Source organism: Colossoma macropomum, unplaced genomic scaffold (genome assembly GCF_904425465.1).
Source record: "Colossoma macropomum unplaced genomic scaffold, Colossoma_macropomum, whole genome shotgun sequence".
Classification (NCBI taxonomy): Eukaryota; Metazoa; Chordata; class Actinopteri; order Characiformes; family Serrasalmidae; genus Colossoma; species Colossoma macropomum.
The window spans coordinates 52,821,294-52,839,180 of NW_023494792.1; the positions used below are offsets into that span (position 1 = coordinate 52,821,294).

The 17,887-nt window shown below is 42.1% G+C and overlaps 1 protein-coding gene across 3 annotated transcripts in view; it reads right to left on the reverse strand.

Annotated features, from left to right (window-relative positions):
- Positions 1 to 1,858: 1,858 nt before the first annotated feature.
- lmo3 (LIM domain only 3) overlaps positions 1,859 to 17,887 on the reverse strand; it is a 44,943-nt gene continuing 28,914 nt past the window's right edge. For all 3 annotated transcript variants that reach the window (XM_036577576.1, XM_036577575.1, XM_036577574.1), the window contains exons 3-4: positions 11,043 to 11,168; positions 1,859 to 3,530 (exon numbers count right to left, since the gene is read on the reverse strand). In XM_036577576.1, the coding sequence (XP_036433469.1) occupies positions 3,425 to 3,530; positions 11,043 to 11,168 (232 nt within the window). In that variant the 3' untranslated portion in view covers positions 1,859 to 3,424. The remainder of the gene's footprint in view (positions 3,531 to 11,042; positions 11,169 to 17,887) is intronic.

Sequence of the window (17,887 nt, forward strand, 5' to 3'; positions counted from 1 at the left end):
GGTGAGGCGTTTGAGACTTAGAGAATGCACTGGAGAAGACTGGAATTTTCTCTCCAAATGGGGTAATGGCTGCTTTAATTCTCGTAACCACAGGCAATATGCAGAGGCTTGTTTAACACAGAGAACGTGGATGTCATAGATTGACATTGTGACGCAAGTGCTTGGCCCCCTACACTGTAGATACTATATTAAACTGCTGCAGTCACTTGCATTGTGCACTCATATGCAAAAGTTTGGGTGCCCCTGGCCCCATTATATGTTTAATTTTTTACATGAGAACACATGCTCTAAAGGGAACACACTTTAATACACAATTAGTTTATTCTCTGAATTTAACACACTGAGAAAACAGAATATAAAATGTGGCCTGTGCAAAAGTTACGACACATTTTATATTCTATTTATTTTTTTCCTAAAATGTTAAACTCAAACAAATAGAAATTGCACACGAAAAGTTGCAGGATAATGTCCCATTAAAGTTTGTGACACACTGGAGTGGCCTGACATGAGTCTAAGGTCACTAAACCCAATGCCTAGTGTTGACTAGAAGGGTATAAAGCTCCCAGCACTGGTCTGCACTGGAACTGTGTTAGGAGCACCATCCAGTACCTTCATAATGAATTGGAGTGTCGTTTGTGATCCAGAGCTAATCATCCAACATCATTACCTGACCTTGCTCAATCATATCCTTAGCATCCAGTGTAAAGCTTTCCTAGTAAACTACAGGCTGTTCCTGAAGTAAAGGTGGGACAAACACCCTATTAATACCCCAGATTTCAAAGAAAATGTTGGATGAGCAGGTGTCAAAGTTCCGTAGGTACAGCATCGATAAGCTACTGTCATTGTGGAAAATACAATACATATTAGCCTAATGCAATTACAACAACAGGCTACACAAAATTCGCTCATTCGCTTGATAAGTCATGAGAAAATGATCATTAACCTAGTGTTTTTCTTCCCTCTCCCACCATTTCTTCAAGACTTAGTGTAGTTTCAGAGCAGTCTCTGTCTCCGTTGAGGGACTTAACAGCTTGAGTCTAATCAAAGACATTTTTCCCTCTGTGTTTCAGGCTAAAGAAATTCAATTAGTTTAATTGGTCTGCTTATTATGGGCTGTAATGTGATGAGTGTGCTGCTATTGTCAAACTTCACAGGCTACTTTAAACTGCCTCCCTAATTAGAGGAACTTTAATCTCACTGTTTTACTTGTACAGTAAGGAGGATCTTAGAACACTCTTCTGGCTTCACTTGTAAACCAAACTACAAAAGGCTTTAAGTGGTTTGAGTGTGGGCCTCAGTCGGGGCCTGTAGGGCTGGCGCAGGCAAAGCAGGAATTCAGCTTTCAGCCATTTTAAAATGCTTCGGTCTCCTCGCCACACAATACATTAATACCCCCCAACGTTTCCACTGAAGGTGATTATCTCTACTCTTCAATTCAGCTGATCCCTCTAAATGCACTCTACAGCTGACAGATTCCCTGGCTGTTATGCTTCTACCCCTTGCTTTTCAGTAGGGGGGATAAAAAAAGAGGGTGGCGATTTTTGAGGTGCAATGACAACAAAATGGCTGACAAAAATGATTGCACTTACGATCAATCATAGAGCAGAGAGTACAGCATGGTCTGGTGGCTAGGCTAATGGAGTGGCGACCGGAGAGGCCTCCACTGGCTCCTTTGCATCTACACTTGTGCCCTTGAGTGAGGCACTTAACCTAAATTGCTTCAGTAAACACTTGCTGGCAGAAATGGACGGAAGACTATGCGAAACCAGCCTGTTAGCTGCCTTCTTCTTCTCGCAAGGACGCGCCACCGGATTAGCGGCTTAAGGATGGGGAAAAAAAACACCACCAGCACACAACATTAACACAATAAAACTGTATTACATTTGTGATTAAAATGATTACAATACAGTATGTACACGTGTCCTAAAAATAAACATCTCATGCTGAGTGACACATAAAAAGAAAATCAATATATAATAGCAAGCAAAAAGGAATATTTTTTTTTTCCAAATATGTACAACAACCATTTACAAATCATTTTGTCGTTTTATCTCGGCTTTACCCTCAGTTTAACTGAAGTCTGTCAAAGGGATGCTGCTTAAGCTTGGTACAGCAGTGTTAACTTGCACTTAGCTGGTTGCTCTGAGCCTACAGCCAAACACCTGGCCAAAGGGGGAAAAACCCTCAAAGCCAAGAGTTCAGAAGATACATGAACACTTCTAGCTTGTGTGACCCAACGTGGTCTTCAAGTTAGCACAAGTGTTTGCCGGCGTGCAGCTAATGAGGCAACACTTGTGAGGTTCAGCAACTAGACAGTGATTGAATTCAAGTATAAACATGCCAAGGACAAAGCCTCAGTACGATGCACAATGACAAAAAGAAAAAAAAACTATCAAATAAATACAGTGTATAAAAGAAGTAAATCAGACCCACCCCCCTGCCCACCCCACCTCACAAATTCACTTTGTGCCAAATCCCACCCGGTGTCCTGACAATTGTCTAGTGTATGTTCTCCATCATCAAACTGCCTCCATGTATTCTGAGTCATTTCTGAAGGCCGAATTTAGATACAAAGCAGGTGTTTTTTCCCAGAACATGGTATAATCTTACTAATGAAATTGCATCATTAAGTGTAGTCATTTTAGGCGGATCTGCTGAATCCATAAGAAAGAGTCAATGGGGGGTAAGTCAAAGGAGAGCTGAATAGTGCTCAGCTGGACGGGGCTAAGGATGACTGCCTATCGCTTTTTTTCTCACAAAGGGAAAAGAGAAGAAAAGTAATAGAAAAGAGAAATAAGGAAACCCACTCAACCTGAGATCTTATGTTGACACAGCTCCCTCTCTCACAGCCATACCACACTTGTGCCTTTTCACCAATCAATTCCTTGATTGTTTTCTCATTTTTTTCCCTTCTCTGTGGTCCTCGGCCTGTGAAGGGAGTGAAATGGGGGTCACTGTGATTTGGAGAGGGGTCTTGGAGAGTGGCTGCGTTTTGCAGGGTTAGATGTATGTGTATGTGTGTATGTGTGTGTGTGTTTGTGTGTGTGTGTGTGTGATAGAGAGAGAGACAGTGTGTGTTTGTATGTGTAGCTGAGGTGCCAGGCCAAGGGGTCAAATGTCTCCATAAGGCCATGTGGGGCAGGGGAGAGGCAGGGTCGTTTTCAAAAGAACCACAGCAATGTCCATGACCACCGTCACTTTGCTCTTGGTGGGCGGGGCGTAAGAAAACCCCGCCTTTCCCACTCACAAAAAGTCTCTATGGCTATTCTGTACAGCAGTGCCCCATAACTGGGCTATCTTATGTACATTATCAAGGACAAGGGCTGGAGAGGATGCTAGTGCTTTTGGTGTTTGATTGCATGTCCTCTTTTGGGTCCTCTCTCAGCTCTCTCTCCCCCTGCAGGCGAAAAGGGTCATGCAGGGGTCAGCGGACCTGCGGGGCATAGCCTTCCTTCATCAGACCTTCCTCGTAGTCCGTCTGACACAGGATCATGTTGTTCTTCAGGAAGAATTTGTCGCCGACGCAAAACCTGAAAGATGACGATAGAGAGAGAGAGAGAGAGAGAGAGAAAGATACGGGGGTTTTGTTTAATGTGAGAGAATCACAGATGGGCTCATCATTAGCCATCAGGTGTAGGCTTCCCTCAGCGTACGAGTCTTCCTCTGTATACTGAGGCAACGAAACTCGGCCATGAGCGCTAACCCACCACCTCGCTGTTACTGTGTGAGTAGGACTTGACCTGAGGAAAAGCGGTGTGTGTGTATGGTATATAGCATGTATCTCTGGAGTGCATCAGTAGCGTGGAGCTGCTCCTGTACCTGCAGCTGCTACATAAATAAATCGCAAAGACGGAAGACAGTTGCAGCCTGCCCAACGGGCCACTGTCTCACTTGACCTTTCAGAAAGGAGGCTTTGTTGGCCAGGAGAGAGAGGGGGAGGGAGAGAGAGAGAGAGGGGGAGAGGAAGAGAGGGAGAGGGAGAGAGAGCAGGTAGTAAGAGAGAGAGTGTGAGAAGGGTAATGATAAGTAAGACAGTGAAAGAGAGAGAGAGGGGGATAGAGAAACAGAGAGAGAGAGAGAGAGCTCCTCTGTGTCGAGCTGTCCTGAGGGCCGCTTATCTTGCTCACAGCGAGAGTTCGACAAGGTCGGACTACGAGTGCGCGCTTCTGTTTACCCGAGTTTCTCTCTCCTCTCCTTTCTCTCTCGGTATGTCTGTGTACCTGACGCTCCCCCATCACCATTTTTACCAGAAGATTAAAAGACTAGTTCATTCTCTGCTTGAGGCTGTAACAGGAGCACAAACAACGCAAGTAGGCTTCAATCCCCCTGCGTGCCCATTTGCCTCCAATTAAGAGAGCTTAAATATGTTCTGTTGACCACACTGCATTGTTTTGGGGGATAGAAAGATCAATTGAACGAAGATAAGTTAACCTTTCCGTCTTTCTAGCGCCTAATAAGCGACAGAGACAGCCCGGAATAAACTGCATCTAATCCTGCTCTCTTTGCTGGTGAAACTTTTGAAAACTTTCTATTAGTCACAGGTGACAATGTCAGGCGGCAGCCACAGCCATTAGGGAGGATCAAGTATCAACAAGTAATATCCATTAATCCTGCTTGTTGACATGGTGATTAACACAAAGCAGAGGTGTGCTTAATGTAATGGTGTCACTGGCTCCAATAAAAACGTCCTGTTTAAATGACACATTCTTCCTGGGAATCCATTAGTGTCTGTCTTCTTTGACATTCGGGCCTTCTCCTCCTCCTCGTACCTCCAGCCCTTTCTCTCTCTCTGTGTCTCTGCTAATAGGATCCTTGTGTGTTTATTTAAAGCCTGTGTTTTCTGCTGCCTCTTAGTCTCGTCACCGCCCTGTTTCATAGCGCCAAATTGTTTCTGCTTGGCGAAATGTCAACAGCGCCTGTGACATCTGTGCGCCAATTATGACGAGGATATTGCAGGCAGCCCATCAGAGGTAGCAGTAATAAATGCCCTTGTGCTGCCCTCCGTCTTGCAGCTCTTGCAGTCATTACGGATCACCACATGTTCAGAGCACCGGCATTACCCTCAGCTTTATGTGGTGCCATCCCTCCCTCTCAATAATGCTTTTTGCCTGACTTCAACATCCTCACTTGCTTTTCAGTAGTTTTACTTTGGGAAAATGATACAACTGTCTGATTTTGAGTTTGTACTTTGACAACATAGGCTGATGGAATTAATTCTATCTTTCTTTCCTTCCTTCCTTCTTCCTTTCTCCTTCCTTCCTTCTTTTCCCTCCCTCCTACTCCTTGCCCCCCTCAGGTCTGACAGTCATGATGAATATGTCTATTGAGACCCATCTAGTTGAAGAAAAGATAGCTTCCAAGGCAGCACACTTAATGATGTATGGCTACGTCTGCGATTTGCCTGGAAGGGCTGTGTTAACTATAGTAGTAACATCTCCTCGACAAAATAACAGGCAGTCACTGAATGAGGGATGTAGAGAATACAAGAGAGCTTGACAGAATATGAGAGCGCTGGAGAGAATGGAATAGAATAGGACAGAGTTAACAAGAACACAACAGAAGCAACTCATTAGAAATCCTTATTGCCCAATTTTTGTTTTTTTTTTATGTATTTTTTTAAATAATTTAAAATGGCAAATGCTTTACAAATCTTTAATGGTTTTTTTTGTTGTTACATGAACAGATAATATGTTTTTTCCTCCTCCTATGAAGTTACCCTTTTTAGAGATATGAGATCTTTTTATGCCAGCAATGAAACGTTTTGTGCCACTGATTATTTCCAACTTTCCGGCGACCATTAGAAGCGGTGTTTGCAACCTTTCAGTGACCACTAGAAGCACCATTAGACTGGCACTGAGACACACTGATCTATCTGTGGGGAAAGGATAGTCATTTGGTTCCCACAGTCCACAGCACACTGATCCCTCCTGCACAAGTGCAGTCCCTGAGCATTGTCCAGCCCAATTTGGCTCCAGCAAACTCTCTGTCCTCTCTAGCAGGGACATAGAGCCTCGTCGGTGACATCCCCCCTAGTATGGGACCCTGGGCCCATGTCCCTGTGCCTGTCCCCGGGGAGCCTCTGGGCGGCAGTGGTCAGGCTCATCGGCACGAGCCGAGTTGTCTGAAGCAGCCTGATGAGGCCCGAGTGGACGACAGGCTCATCGATTAGCTGTTCCCTCAGGGCTGATCTGTGGCTAATGGATGGCTAGAGTCTCCCAACGTCTAACACACACACACACATACATACACACACACACACACACACGGCATACACATACAGACATGACAGGGCAGTAGCTGTTAACTAAGCTGAGGAAATAACTCTAACCCAGGTGATGAGACTCTGATCTAACCCCAAAAGATTAAGGGCAGGTTTCAGACAGGGAAATTCACACGCAGGGGATAGGGCCTAGTATTGTACTATTCTGTATTGTAAACAGTTGACTGGCTACAAATGATAATTTTTCTTGCACAAGTGTTGGGAGACACATAAATCATATATAGGGCTGCACATTGTGAACAAAATGCCATAGTATGATTGCACTGCTAGATACTGCAGCTGCAATTTGCTTGGCAAACCCATATCTCTGAAATGGTGACTTTAAAGGAGAAGTAATTAAATGTACATTAATGTAACAATTTTATTCCAAGGAATTTAGGAATTTCTGTTGGTCCACTTATCATGAAATGCTCACATGATCAAAGGGTCAGCTGGCAAATGGTGTAAAAAACAAATACAAAACAGAAAAATGAAGATAAAAGGTTTTGATATAACAGTAATGAAATTAATACTAATTGGTGAACCCAATTATGTACCAAAAACAGTCATAATTCATGTTTACATGACCATGTTCCAACCTCTCTTTATCCCTTACTAAACAGGCTGTTTTTTTTGCTGCACCTTTAAGACTGATATATGTAAATGAGGCTAATATGTCTAAAATGAGGTCTGTTCTGATTGGCTGAGCAGTAATGTGCCTCATTCAAATAGCTGTCCACGTTGAAACAGCCCTTATAACTTCAACGTGAATGGGCTGAGCTCCACTGCTGTAGACTGTAAACTAAATCTGTTGTTTTTTGAAGGACATTGCAAAAACATCAAATTCAAAATGGGCTGTTTTTGCAGCTTAGTTTCCACATATGGACTGTGAGGACTGCAGAGTGAACAGTATGTTTTAAAACTTTAGCACACAACATAAAACTCTTTTTATTTCAAAATAGCAAGGAGATAAAGTTTTTAGTTAATAGTTCCTTTAAAGATTGGTCTTCATTACTTTTATCAAATCTACCTCTATGGGATCATGTAAATGTCATTGAATCTAGTTTCACATCAAAACTAGAATACTGGGATTTGTGGTCTTCCACATATATCAATAAATCAGTATTTTCATGGCTAATACCACAATATAAATTAACAAATCATATATCAAGTAACCCTTTTCATATCTGAAAAATGCTATCTGGTGCGATCAAATTTTGTCTATCTAGCACCAGGGAGATGGATTCAGTGTCTCTAAATAGCTTCCATTCCATGCCTGAGCGTAGCAGTCAGTCCAGTTCAGTGCAGCTCGCTCTGATGAAATCAGGCTAATCACTGGCAGTATGTAACATTCCCTCCTCTCAGCTGTGCTTTTGTGTGGGCTGCACTGACTAATAAAGCTGCTTTAAAGGAGATGATGGCTGTGTTGATGCGTATGTGTAGGGGTACGAGGGGGGCTATGGTGTGCTTATGAGCTTGATTGTAGCCATTTAACCACCGAACACCAATGTTGGGCCACTGTTGACCCTTTAGAGGGAGAGTAATTACATGTTGTGAACCCTGCTAACATCCAATAGCCATATCTGTGTAACAGAATCTAACAGTGAGACCATGACTGCCATTTTCTAAAATGGATTAGATGACTTTACTATAGGCCAGGCCCTATTTATATTTGTTCTAGAGTGACACAATATGGACAAAATACTATAACTGTGATTATATTGTTACAGATTGTGATTGCAGTATGCCTTACAATACACTAAAACACACTGGTATGCCTATGAATTGTCAAGCTGGCCTAATTGTCAATTGTATCAATTACAAAAACTGTCCTAAAAAAAATTATTTATAAACATTTTGATTTTTTTGGTTTGATTTTATGTTTTATGAATGCCTTTTCCAACTCAGATGGAAAATCTGAGATTGATCATGATGTTCATAGCACTCAGTAAAAAACATGAAGCTAATATTGCAATAATGATTAACAAATGATACAAAGACCTGTAGCTTGTTTGAGGCAGTGTAATGACACAGCACAAGCACCAAAGGAGAAGTACTGCTTATTTCTACATTATCTCTATAGTAAACCAAAGAAATTATTGAATAAACTTAATTTTTATTTTCCTATTCTTATTTTCTTCTTATTATCTTAATTTAGGTTTTATTTATTTTCACTATTTTTCTACCAACTTAACCCCTTACATGGCCATGGGGCTGTCAGCGGACCCAAAGTTTTATTACGCACTTCTAAAAACTAAGACTAGCTCCACTAGTTTGCTCTGAACAACCTGTGGTTAGTGAATAATAAGCCTTGGTAGGAAATTGGCCTGGGATTTTAAGGGGATGTGTTGGACACATCATCCAGTACCCTCATAAAAATAAATACGTCACATAGGGTTGTCTGGAGCAATGTCATCAAATAATCTTTTTTGGTTACATAAAAATGTAAAGAACCTTCAACAGATGGTCCTTTCAAGAATCATTTTTACAAATGAGATGTGTGAGTATGAAGAAATTTTACAAAGTTCATATACCAATAAGCCTTCTTTTTCCCAGAAGTGTATGTCCAAGTAACTATTTAGGAACCATCACTTTTAGCTGTGTAGCTGTTGTGTGTGAAGCAGTTTACTCTATTCTAATGAGAATATGACCAATTATGTTCTAAAACCCTGAACACTGTATGACACATGATTAATTTCTCTCCTGCTAAACGTGCCACGTGGCAGCTAAAATTTAGGTTCTTAGATGTTTTTCCAGAAATCCAACATAAAACAGTGATGGTTCATTTTCATGGTTGCGGTTTATGGTTTTGGTTCCTTTGTAATTTTGCCTGCAGAACTAAATGTGGAAAGCAAGCAAGGAGTGCACTGCACTGGAAGCCCCTGATAAGCAAATCAACATTCAAACTGAATTTGGTATGAGTGCCAATTGAAACTGAAGGGAGTGCTCCCTCCCTTTTTTTGAATATCTACTGCCATCGCAGGCAGTTGACAGAGTCTGCCTGTCCTTACTGATGTTTATCAAAGAACATCACAGCGCTGGCGTGAGCCGATATAAGGGTGACGCATGGAGCCATCAGTGTGACAGCAGTCTAACGCACAGGCCTGCCATTCCTCCATCCTCCTTTCTTTCAGAGAAGCGTGTAAAATTTTGTGAGGCGCTTTCACAAAAATCCGGCGAGGGAACAACAAAGCCGCTCAGAAGTGTCAGGTGCCATGTGTATGTGTACGTGTCTGTGTAGATAATATCTCGTCAAGTTGTTGACAAATGAATTTGTGCGCAGTCAAATGGCATTGAGAGGGGGTGGATTTACATATCTATTGAGGCTCCATTCTCCAGAGTCTTGCTCCCCACATAGGAGGTCTGATGAAATAGGCTCTTCTGGACTGCCAGCCTATAAATTAAAAAACGAACAAAAAAAAACTGTGTTCACCTAGATTATTTATTATTTTATCTGCTTGAAGTCTTTCATATAGCATTTTTCACAGTGCTAATTTGTGGACTATAAGTTTCCATTACTTGATAGCTACATTAGGCTTGTAGCTCCTGTGCAAAACCAAAGAAACACACTTTGGACATCAAATATGTCCTGGCTAATCGACTACCTACAGGGTAAGGGGCAAAAAGTTTTAATTTGATTATTACTTGAAGGCCTTTCCAAACATCACAGCTCTAAAGTGCTGAGAAACTACAGGAGAACTTAAGCCTCAGGGTGAGCAACAACAGCAATTAGCGCCAACACTATGCCATAAATCTTGTCGTGAGGGCGGGCGAAAATGTGATGGGCAGGCGAGGCCTCAGTGGAGAATGCCTGGAACTGACGTCGATTTTATTAAACAGTTGATCGGCTGGCCTAATGTAAAAAGAAAGATTTGCCCAGGTCTAAATGGGTTTTAATGCCAGGCAGGCCAGTGGACCCAGGCTGGGCCCTTGCTGATGAAGATTAGCTGACTTCTTGCATTAGGTGAGCGTGTCTCGCACAGTCAAGTGAAGTGGCAAGACAATAACCCAGTGCTAATTGTGCGTAACCAGAGCCTGCAATCTGTCCCGCTGATGTGCACTGCTCTCAGTGTGTGTGTGAAAGAGACAGAGAAACAGAGAGATCTCTGCTAAACTGTCCATGCTCACGCTTTCTTCCAAGTGTAAAGGGGATGGACGCTACACTGACCTCACCTTCCCACAGTTATCCATGGTGAGATGACAAATAGCCGTTTTCTCTCATGGTGAAAGAGGACTGACAGTGCAATTTACTCCATATGGAATGATGGAACAAAACAGATCAGGCAATGAAAAAAAATAGTATGTATGATAATTCAAAATATTGCATACCTTGTTTGGTCACAATTTAGACTTACTTAAAACACACAAGCACAGTGCATCTTGCGAGTGCTTGCCAGTTTTAGACATCTCGGTGGAATACTTTCCAACATGAGCTATATGCAGTGTGTGATAATCAAACAGGGAAACCGTTTCACTGCCTGCATCAAGGATTCAGCAATGTTTCTTGACTAATATGTGTGGGCTATGACAGTCTGAACATGGCCTAGTTTGTGTGATGGCTGTTTATGATGACAGCAAGTAATCATAATGATGAGGAGTGTGTGAAAGGATTACTGACAAGCGTCATCTAGACCTGAGTGAGACTTCACTCCTCACACACGTATTCATAAACGCATGCAACCCTGAGCTTCAGGTTTGATGGAAATGTCAGCTAACACAGTGGCTCTGATCAAAACTTCAATGGTTCCCACAGGTTGGAGGAAGACAGACTGGCAGTGCTTACCTCTGGTTACAGAGCTGGCAGGCAAAGCAGTCGAGGTGATAGACGTTCTCCTTGGCCCTCATGACCATCTCGAAAGCTGGGATGAGCTTGCTGCAAGCTGCACAGTTCCCCGTCACGCCGAACAACCTGCCAAAACAAACAAAGATTCAACCCCTTCGGAAGACCATCCCCAGATAGTGAAAGATCAATAACGGAAATGCGGCAGAATGCAACGGATTGCGCAGGGTTACTTTCCTGCCCTTGCAAAAGCAAAACCGTGCTGCCTTGGCTTGGCTTCTTCTCCCTAAAGCTCATCATTACAGCTCAGTGTGATGGGTTAAACAATCATAATAATATGGACTTAGAAGGTGCCCTAAAGGTATGATGGACAGGTCAAGTGCAATGGAAATATCGTGGAGATGACTAGTGCCACTGACATGGGCTAGACAAGGTTAGCACCATAGAGCCAAGCAGCTGAGACTCTGCCCAGGGAAGATCCTATTATTTTAGAGGCTGCTTGCGGGACATTACAGAGAGAGAGAGGATTCATTAGGGATTCATGACTGTTACTTCATCGCGACCTAGCCTGAGTAAAGGGAGGCAGGAAAAAGAGAGGGAGAGAGAGAGAGAGAGATCTGATAACAAAATCATATAACAAAATAACCTATTAGGCAGACTTCTCCAGGCACTTTTAGCCGTCGTTGTTAAAATGATAAAACTGCATGCCACTCTCTGAGTCTGTAAGAGATCGCAATCTGATAAATGATCTCAGGGCCCGGGATATGCAGGGTTGTTTATTAACCTTCAGAAAGCATGTTCCCTACAGGCAAAAAAAAAGGAAATAGATAGATTGTACTCTTATGAATACCTACAGAATTAAGGGCTACTGTCAACACACCTTGAGACAATGAAGGCTAACTGGGGGAGAGCAAATGAGGTTTCAGTCATTGGTTCAGTACCAATACAATTAAGAGAATTATGCCTTTCCCTTTGAGCTGTCTAAATATAGATACATTTGTGTTATCTTTCGTCCCCTACTCTTTTCTGTGCAAATGCCAGAAGGCCTCAGCATGAAACAGATGAAATTATGGGTTTAATTTTACTCTTACCAAAGACATGCAATTGATCTAAAGCATCTAAATATGATGAACATAAAAGGACACAAAAAATTAAAAGTGCTGTAAACTCTTACAGCCATGGAAGGAGACGCACCCACCTACAATTATGATGAATTAAAATGGAAAAGGAGAAGGGCATACAATGTAAGGTTACAAAAAGAGACTCCATGAAAAATGCTGTTGGGATAAAAAGCTGATTTGTTTTAGGCAGAGAAAACATTCGGCTTTCATCTGATAAATGATAGACGATGCCCATATGAAAAAGTGATGCCTGAAGGTTTTTTTGTTGTCAGCTTGAATCAAAATAGCATTGCATTTCACCATTCTCACAATCTGAGTGCTTCAACTTCCCATCTCTTAAATTTAAGTGGCCCACACCTTTGAATGGGTCTGTCACACAATTTTGCTTTGGGCAAATGGGCATATAGGTGTGGGCTTTGCAAATACACAAGGCCTTGCATGCCCCCCTGAGTGAGGAATAAACCTGCATTTATTTGCCTGCTGTGTTTCAGCTTCACCCCAGTTGGGGTCCTGTTAGGTGGAGTAATACACACAGTTGTAAACGATATGGGAAATCAGCAGCTGGAGTGATGTTTTACCAGACCAGGTTACAGTTGAAATACCATATCTCCAGAATGCTAACTTTATAGAGGATGGAAAAAAGTTTGTAACTTTAACATACGTTTATGTAACAAGCTTTTATTAAAATATAAAATATAAAAATATAAACAAATTGGAGGTTTTGATATGACAGTGATGACATAAAAGGTTTGACTAGCTCAAGAAGTCACAGTATGCGTTAAGCATAACCAGAAGAACTACAGACAAACTAGAAGAATAGTATGCTACCATAACGTACAAAAACTTTGGAACGGAAGCACCATGTGCAAAGGCAGAAGCTGTAAGATTGATGTGTTGGTATGTATTCACCACATCTCTGAACAGCTGAACAGATCTAGGTTGTACATCCAGTTTTTCACTTTTGAGAGACTTAGCAACAAGAACTCAACGTGAATCAGATAAAATTTGTGCAGAAGCTCTCTAAGTGTTATGTGTGTATACAATTTAGTAGAATAAAAATGCTCACGTAGGCAGTAGACTTTACACCTACACATATCCTCAAGACATGTGCGAAGGATCTTTTTCAGTTTGCCACCATCCACAGCTACAGAAATCATTCAATTGCTTCAACTCAGGAAATTAAAGGTGATGTGGTTGAATGTCCACTGCTGAGGAAAAACTAGTGACATCACAACTACACTTTCATATATGTCTTATATGTGTATATATATTTATATAATGCTCTAAATCATCCTTGCATTACAAACAGTACAAATGTAAGGATGCTCTGTCAATTTCAGTTTTACTTTCAGTGTCTTAATGTGTGGGAAAACATTTCTTAAAGCTTGGGGAAAGAGCCTTATGTGTCTTTCCCTGCACCAAGATGGACCTTCGGACATGCAGACCAGCTTATCTGCTTGCTCTGCACATTTGTCTCCTCAAAGCATGCTCTTTTACACACATGGCTGAAAAGATTAAAATATAAGCAATCATGATATTAAATCAACAGGATAGGTAAAGCTGAGGAAGCAGCCGGAAAAAAAACATTTACACATATAAATACCCACGTATCTTTGTGGGCATTTAGGGGGAAATGACACATTCATGTAGTTATTTACATTTATGTCACAGAGCAATTTAATGGTATATTAGCTTTTACCTGCACATTTTGCATCTTATTATTAGGCTGAAATCACAAGCCATTTAAATAAAAGCTGAGCTGCCCCATTCATAGAGTATATGACTGATTAGTTTACTCTGCTGTTGTGGAGACATTTGGCAAGTATCCTTTTTTATATGCATGTACTTGTACTGGTTACATGCCTGTATGGCAAAGAAACAATGATTGAAACTGAAAGCTCTCAAACAGAAAGCACCTCCAACTGTATTCTAGGGATCACAAACTACTAAGTGGAAAAATGTATTGTATATGAATATTTATACTGTCCTATAGGAACACAAACCAAAAATGCACAAAGAAAATGCAAGGAATCGACCTTGAAAGCTATCGAAGTCCAAAGGGAAGCTTTTTCCTCTATAGCTGCTCAAGGATCAATCAGTAGAACATCTCAGTGTAGGCTGCCGTTCTTCTGGGGATATACTTCTCAACTCTTCTTCACACACAAAGTACTTCTGGCTACTGATTTTTGGTTTGACTCTTCTTTCAGTGCCTGACAACTTTACTTCAAGTCACAATTTCCACATACTCAACTATTTCAAGTTTCAAAAAGGCTTGACTTTCAGCTTATAAATAAAGGAGGAGACACTTGAGTCCTGACGCCTCACAGAAACTCAGCCTCTTCTCCACTTGTTTGCTCTATAATTCAAAATGTAGTGTAAGTCGTCAGTTACTTAAACCTACTGATTCAAAGATGCCTGCTTTGGCTGAGAGGAATAATTTTTCATTTTAATGCACACTCCGTGGGTTTCTCCTGAATTTCAGACTAGATAGCTTGCCAAAAAGTAACACGAAAATTCCGGAAAATGTATATCTTGATGTTGATAAACGAAATGTTTCAGTGCTGTTCAAGTTGTTTAATAATGAATCAGCGGATAGATGTCTTATTCTTAGGACACAAGGTGGTTGATGGCTAAAAAGTAAAGATGATCTGAACATCACTGCATTTCTCTTATCAAACACTCCATTCAGAGCATTAATACAGAGTCAAATATACGTTCTAAAGTTTGAGGTCATGTAATAAAAAATGTGATAGAACTACAGTTATTACAGATGTTGACGATGCAACAAATACTCACGTCTCTGGAGAAAAAGCTCATGCCTAAGCCACGCAGGAGTGGAGGTGGGAGGGGGAGATGGATGGAGGCCTACCTGCCACTTGTCTTTCCCTGCTCCGCCAGTTTGATGCCACAGACGCTAATGGCTCTCAGGGGAGGCGGCAAATTAAGCGTGCTTGGCTAGTAATGAATTCAAAAGGCACATGTTCTCCAAATGTGGTCTCTAAGAGGCCTACGAGTTCAGAGTGCAAAACCAACCAGCCTCTAGCATCTCTAATCTTAGCTTCTAATGATCCGATCAACAGTGGGTGATAAATGCAATACAACACACAAACATATTCTTTCTTTCTCAGTCTGTTTGTCACGATTGGGCAGATTAGCTCAAGGCTTGGTTAACTTTTGAGTCTGGTCAGGAGCTGAGTAGAAAGCCTGTTACAGAGGAAATCACATTCCCTCCAACTCAAGGTTTGACAAAATAGCATGTATATTTAAAAAGGCTGAAGAGGCAACACGAAATTAAAATTCATGGCGGCTCACATTTCGAATTTGAAAGAGAATGCGCAAACAGCAGCACCTTATTGGAGACAAAAAGCGTTGGAAGTGCACAGTGGCGTCTCATGGCTGAATGGTACCTATTTGATGAGAGAAAAACAGACACCAATTAAATTATTCCACAAGGCTTTAGCCCAGTGGTCGCACAAGCGAAATCCAGGCACTCTGCTGGCCTGTAATCATTAGACAGCGCCCCGTTGGAGAATGCATAAACAGTGTCACCTCAACATGCTCACCAAGCTACAAAATTCATGTAATTTACTCGCTGTCAAACTCAAACGAGAGCCTTTTATCATTATCATAAGCTATCCAATGAGATACAAAAAACAAAGTGAAAAAAGCAAGAAGAGAAAAACTGGTTCCAGAGAAATATCATGACCCAAAACATCTTCATCTCAGTTCATCAGACCTATAGTCTCTGCTGTTCATCTGTTTGGGTATTCTGTGAACATCAAGGGCAACAAATTAAGCGTTACTTTCTTTGAGGGCTAATCATTATTTTTTTTCTTTAAAGGGGAAAAAAAAGAAAGAGTGATAACACCGCCACCTCCAGAGCCATTTGAAATTCTGACAGCGGCCCCCTCTCTCTCTCGGCTTCCTCCCCTTCCCCTCTGCCACCCCCGCCACTTCAATTGCTCCGGCCTCGGCGTGCATTCATCAGCTGCCGAATTAGAATTTGTTTCCTCACAAACCATTGATCATCGGCCTATTACCAGGCAAATGACAGTTAATTACCCACTACATTAACCACCGGGACCCGGGGACCGGCTCCCCGTGCCATCAGTCAACATGATGAATGTGGCAAGTTCAGTAATGCACGGCCGTTCCCTCGTCCGCCTGCCACGCTGAGAGCAACCCCTGGATCTCACTTCCCGGCACCCAGGGAAAATCTATGGCAATCTGCATAATTACAGGCTCAGGGTTAATAACAGACAAATGATTTGTTGCGTCTCGAGCAGCAGGCGCCCCTGTGCTAGCATGCGGCAGCGTTAGCATCCACAGACCCCGCACTGGCGTAAGCTTTTAAACGTCAGTGTTTGGCGGAGGGGGTAGAGGCGCCGGTCCGCCTGCTGGAGAGGGGTTGCAAGATATAAAAGAGCAAGGCCGAGGGGAGGAGGGTTTGGTGTTGCGAGATAGAGGCTGGATAGAGTGGGCAGATGTGATCAGACGTGTGCTTTCTTCAATTTACAGCCTCCCGCATGTGCGATTTCCAAAGATTAAACAACTCTTGGGGCAAAATTATTTCAATTAGGCCGGGCATGACCTGGGAATTGTCCGTGGGATAAGATTTTCCTCCTTGAGTGCCCTGCCTTGCCTGGCTGCTGGCTGGATCAGTTCTAATCTGCACCTGGACTCTGATATCCTAATGATGAATTATGGGCCCCCTCTCTCTCTCTCTCTCTCTTTCTTGCTGCTGCAGTAAGGACAGAGCAGACTTTCCACCCAACTGTCAGTCTGCTCAGGCTAAGTCAGGGATCTGAGCTAATCGCCCAGAAAGGCTGTGCACATGTTTCAGACTCATGAGCATCTCATGACCATCTCATCCCTCACTCATTAAGCTTCACATCTCTCTCCCTCTTTTTGTCTCTCTCTCCTACAAATCTTGGATATTGGAGTAAGTGCAGCAGACAGAATTCAGTAGAAAAGGCATGAGATCTAACACATACAAACTGACCTACTGAAAAAGGTTAAATGACCTTCCCATGCGCCACAAGTTTTCTTTCACAGCAACTTTTGCAAGGTTGGACAAGCTTTACAGAACTTGCAATAATCCATTCAATCTTATGAGATGCACAACTCATGTTTTGATCAAAATATAGAAATTTAGTGCGTGTTACTGAATTTATGTAGCAACAATTGCTACAAAAGAATTAATTTGTGGGTGGAGCATAGATAGGTCAACTGTGTCCTGACAACGAAAGGCTTCTGGCTCTGTTTGCCTCTACAAGGTAATTAATTGTAAACAGTCTTGTAAGAAGACAACAACTTCAGAAAATGACTACGTTATAAGTGAGATAACATAGATGAACAAATACGAGATAAGAAGGTGGTTTAAATTGCCTGCAGAGGAATAAGGGAAGTCAAACATTTGCATTTGAGCATATAAGCAAACAGAATGGAAAAAGGCACTGTACCGGCCTTTCATTTTTAACTGCAAATCATAGTGAAACAAACAAAAAAATAATTATGCCCTTGATAAATACAACCATCCAAAAGCTTGGAAGGCCTTTCAGCGAGGAAATTTGGCAGTGGTGTGCGGGGATTCGGAGGGCATTTTGAAGAGGGTGTAATGAAAGTTTTCAACCCCCACAGGGCCCAGATGTGCACTTCGATAGGCACTTCTCAGTGCCAACCCACCTGCAGTCGCAAGCTGGGCGCCAGGGTGCGCCACGCTAGCCC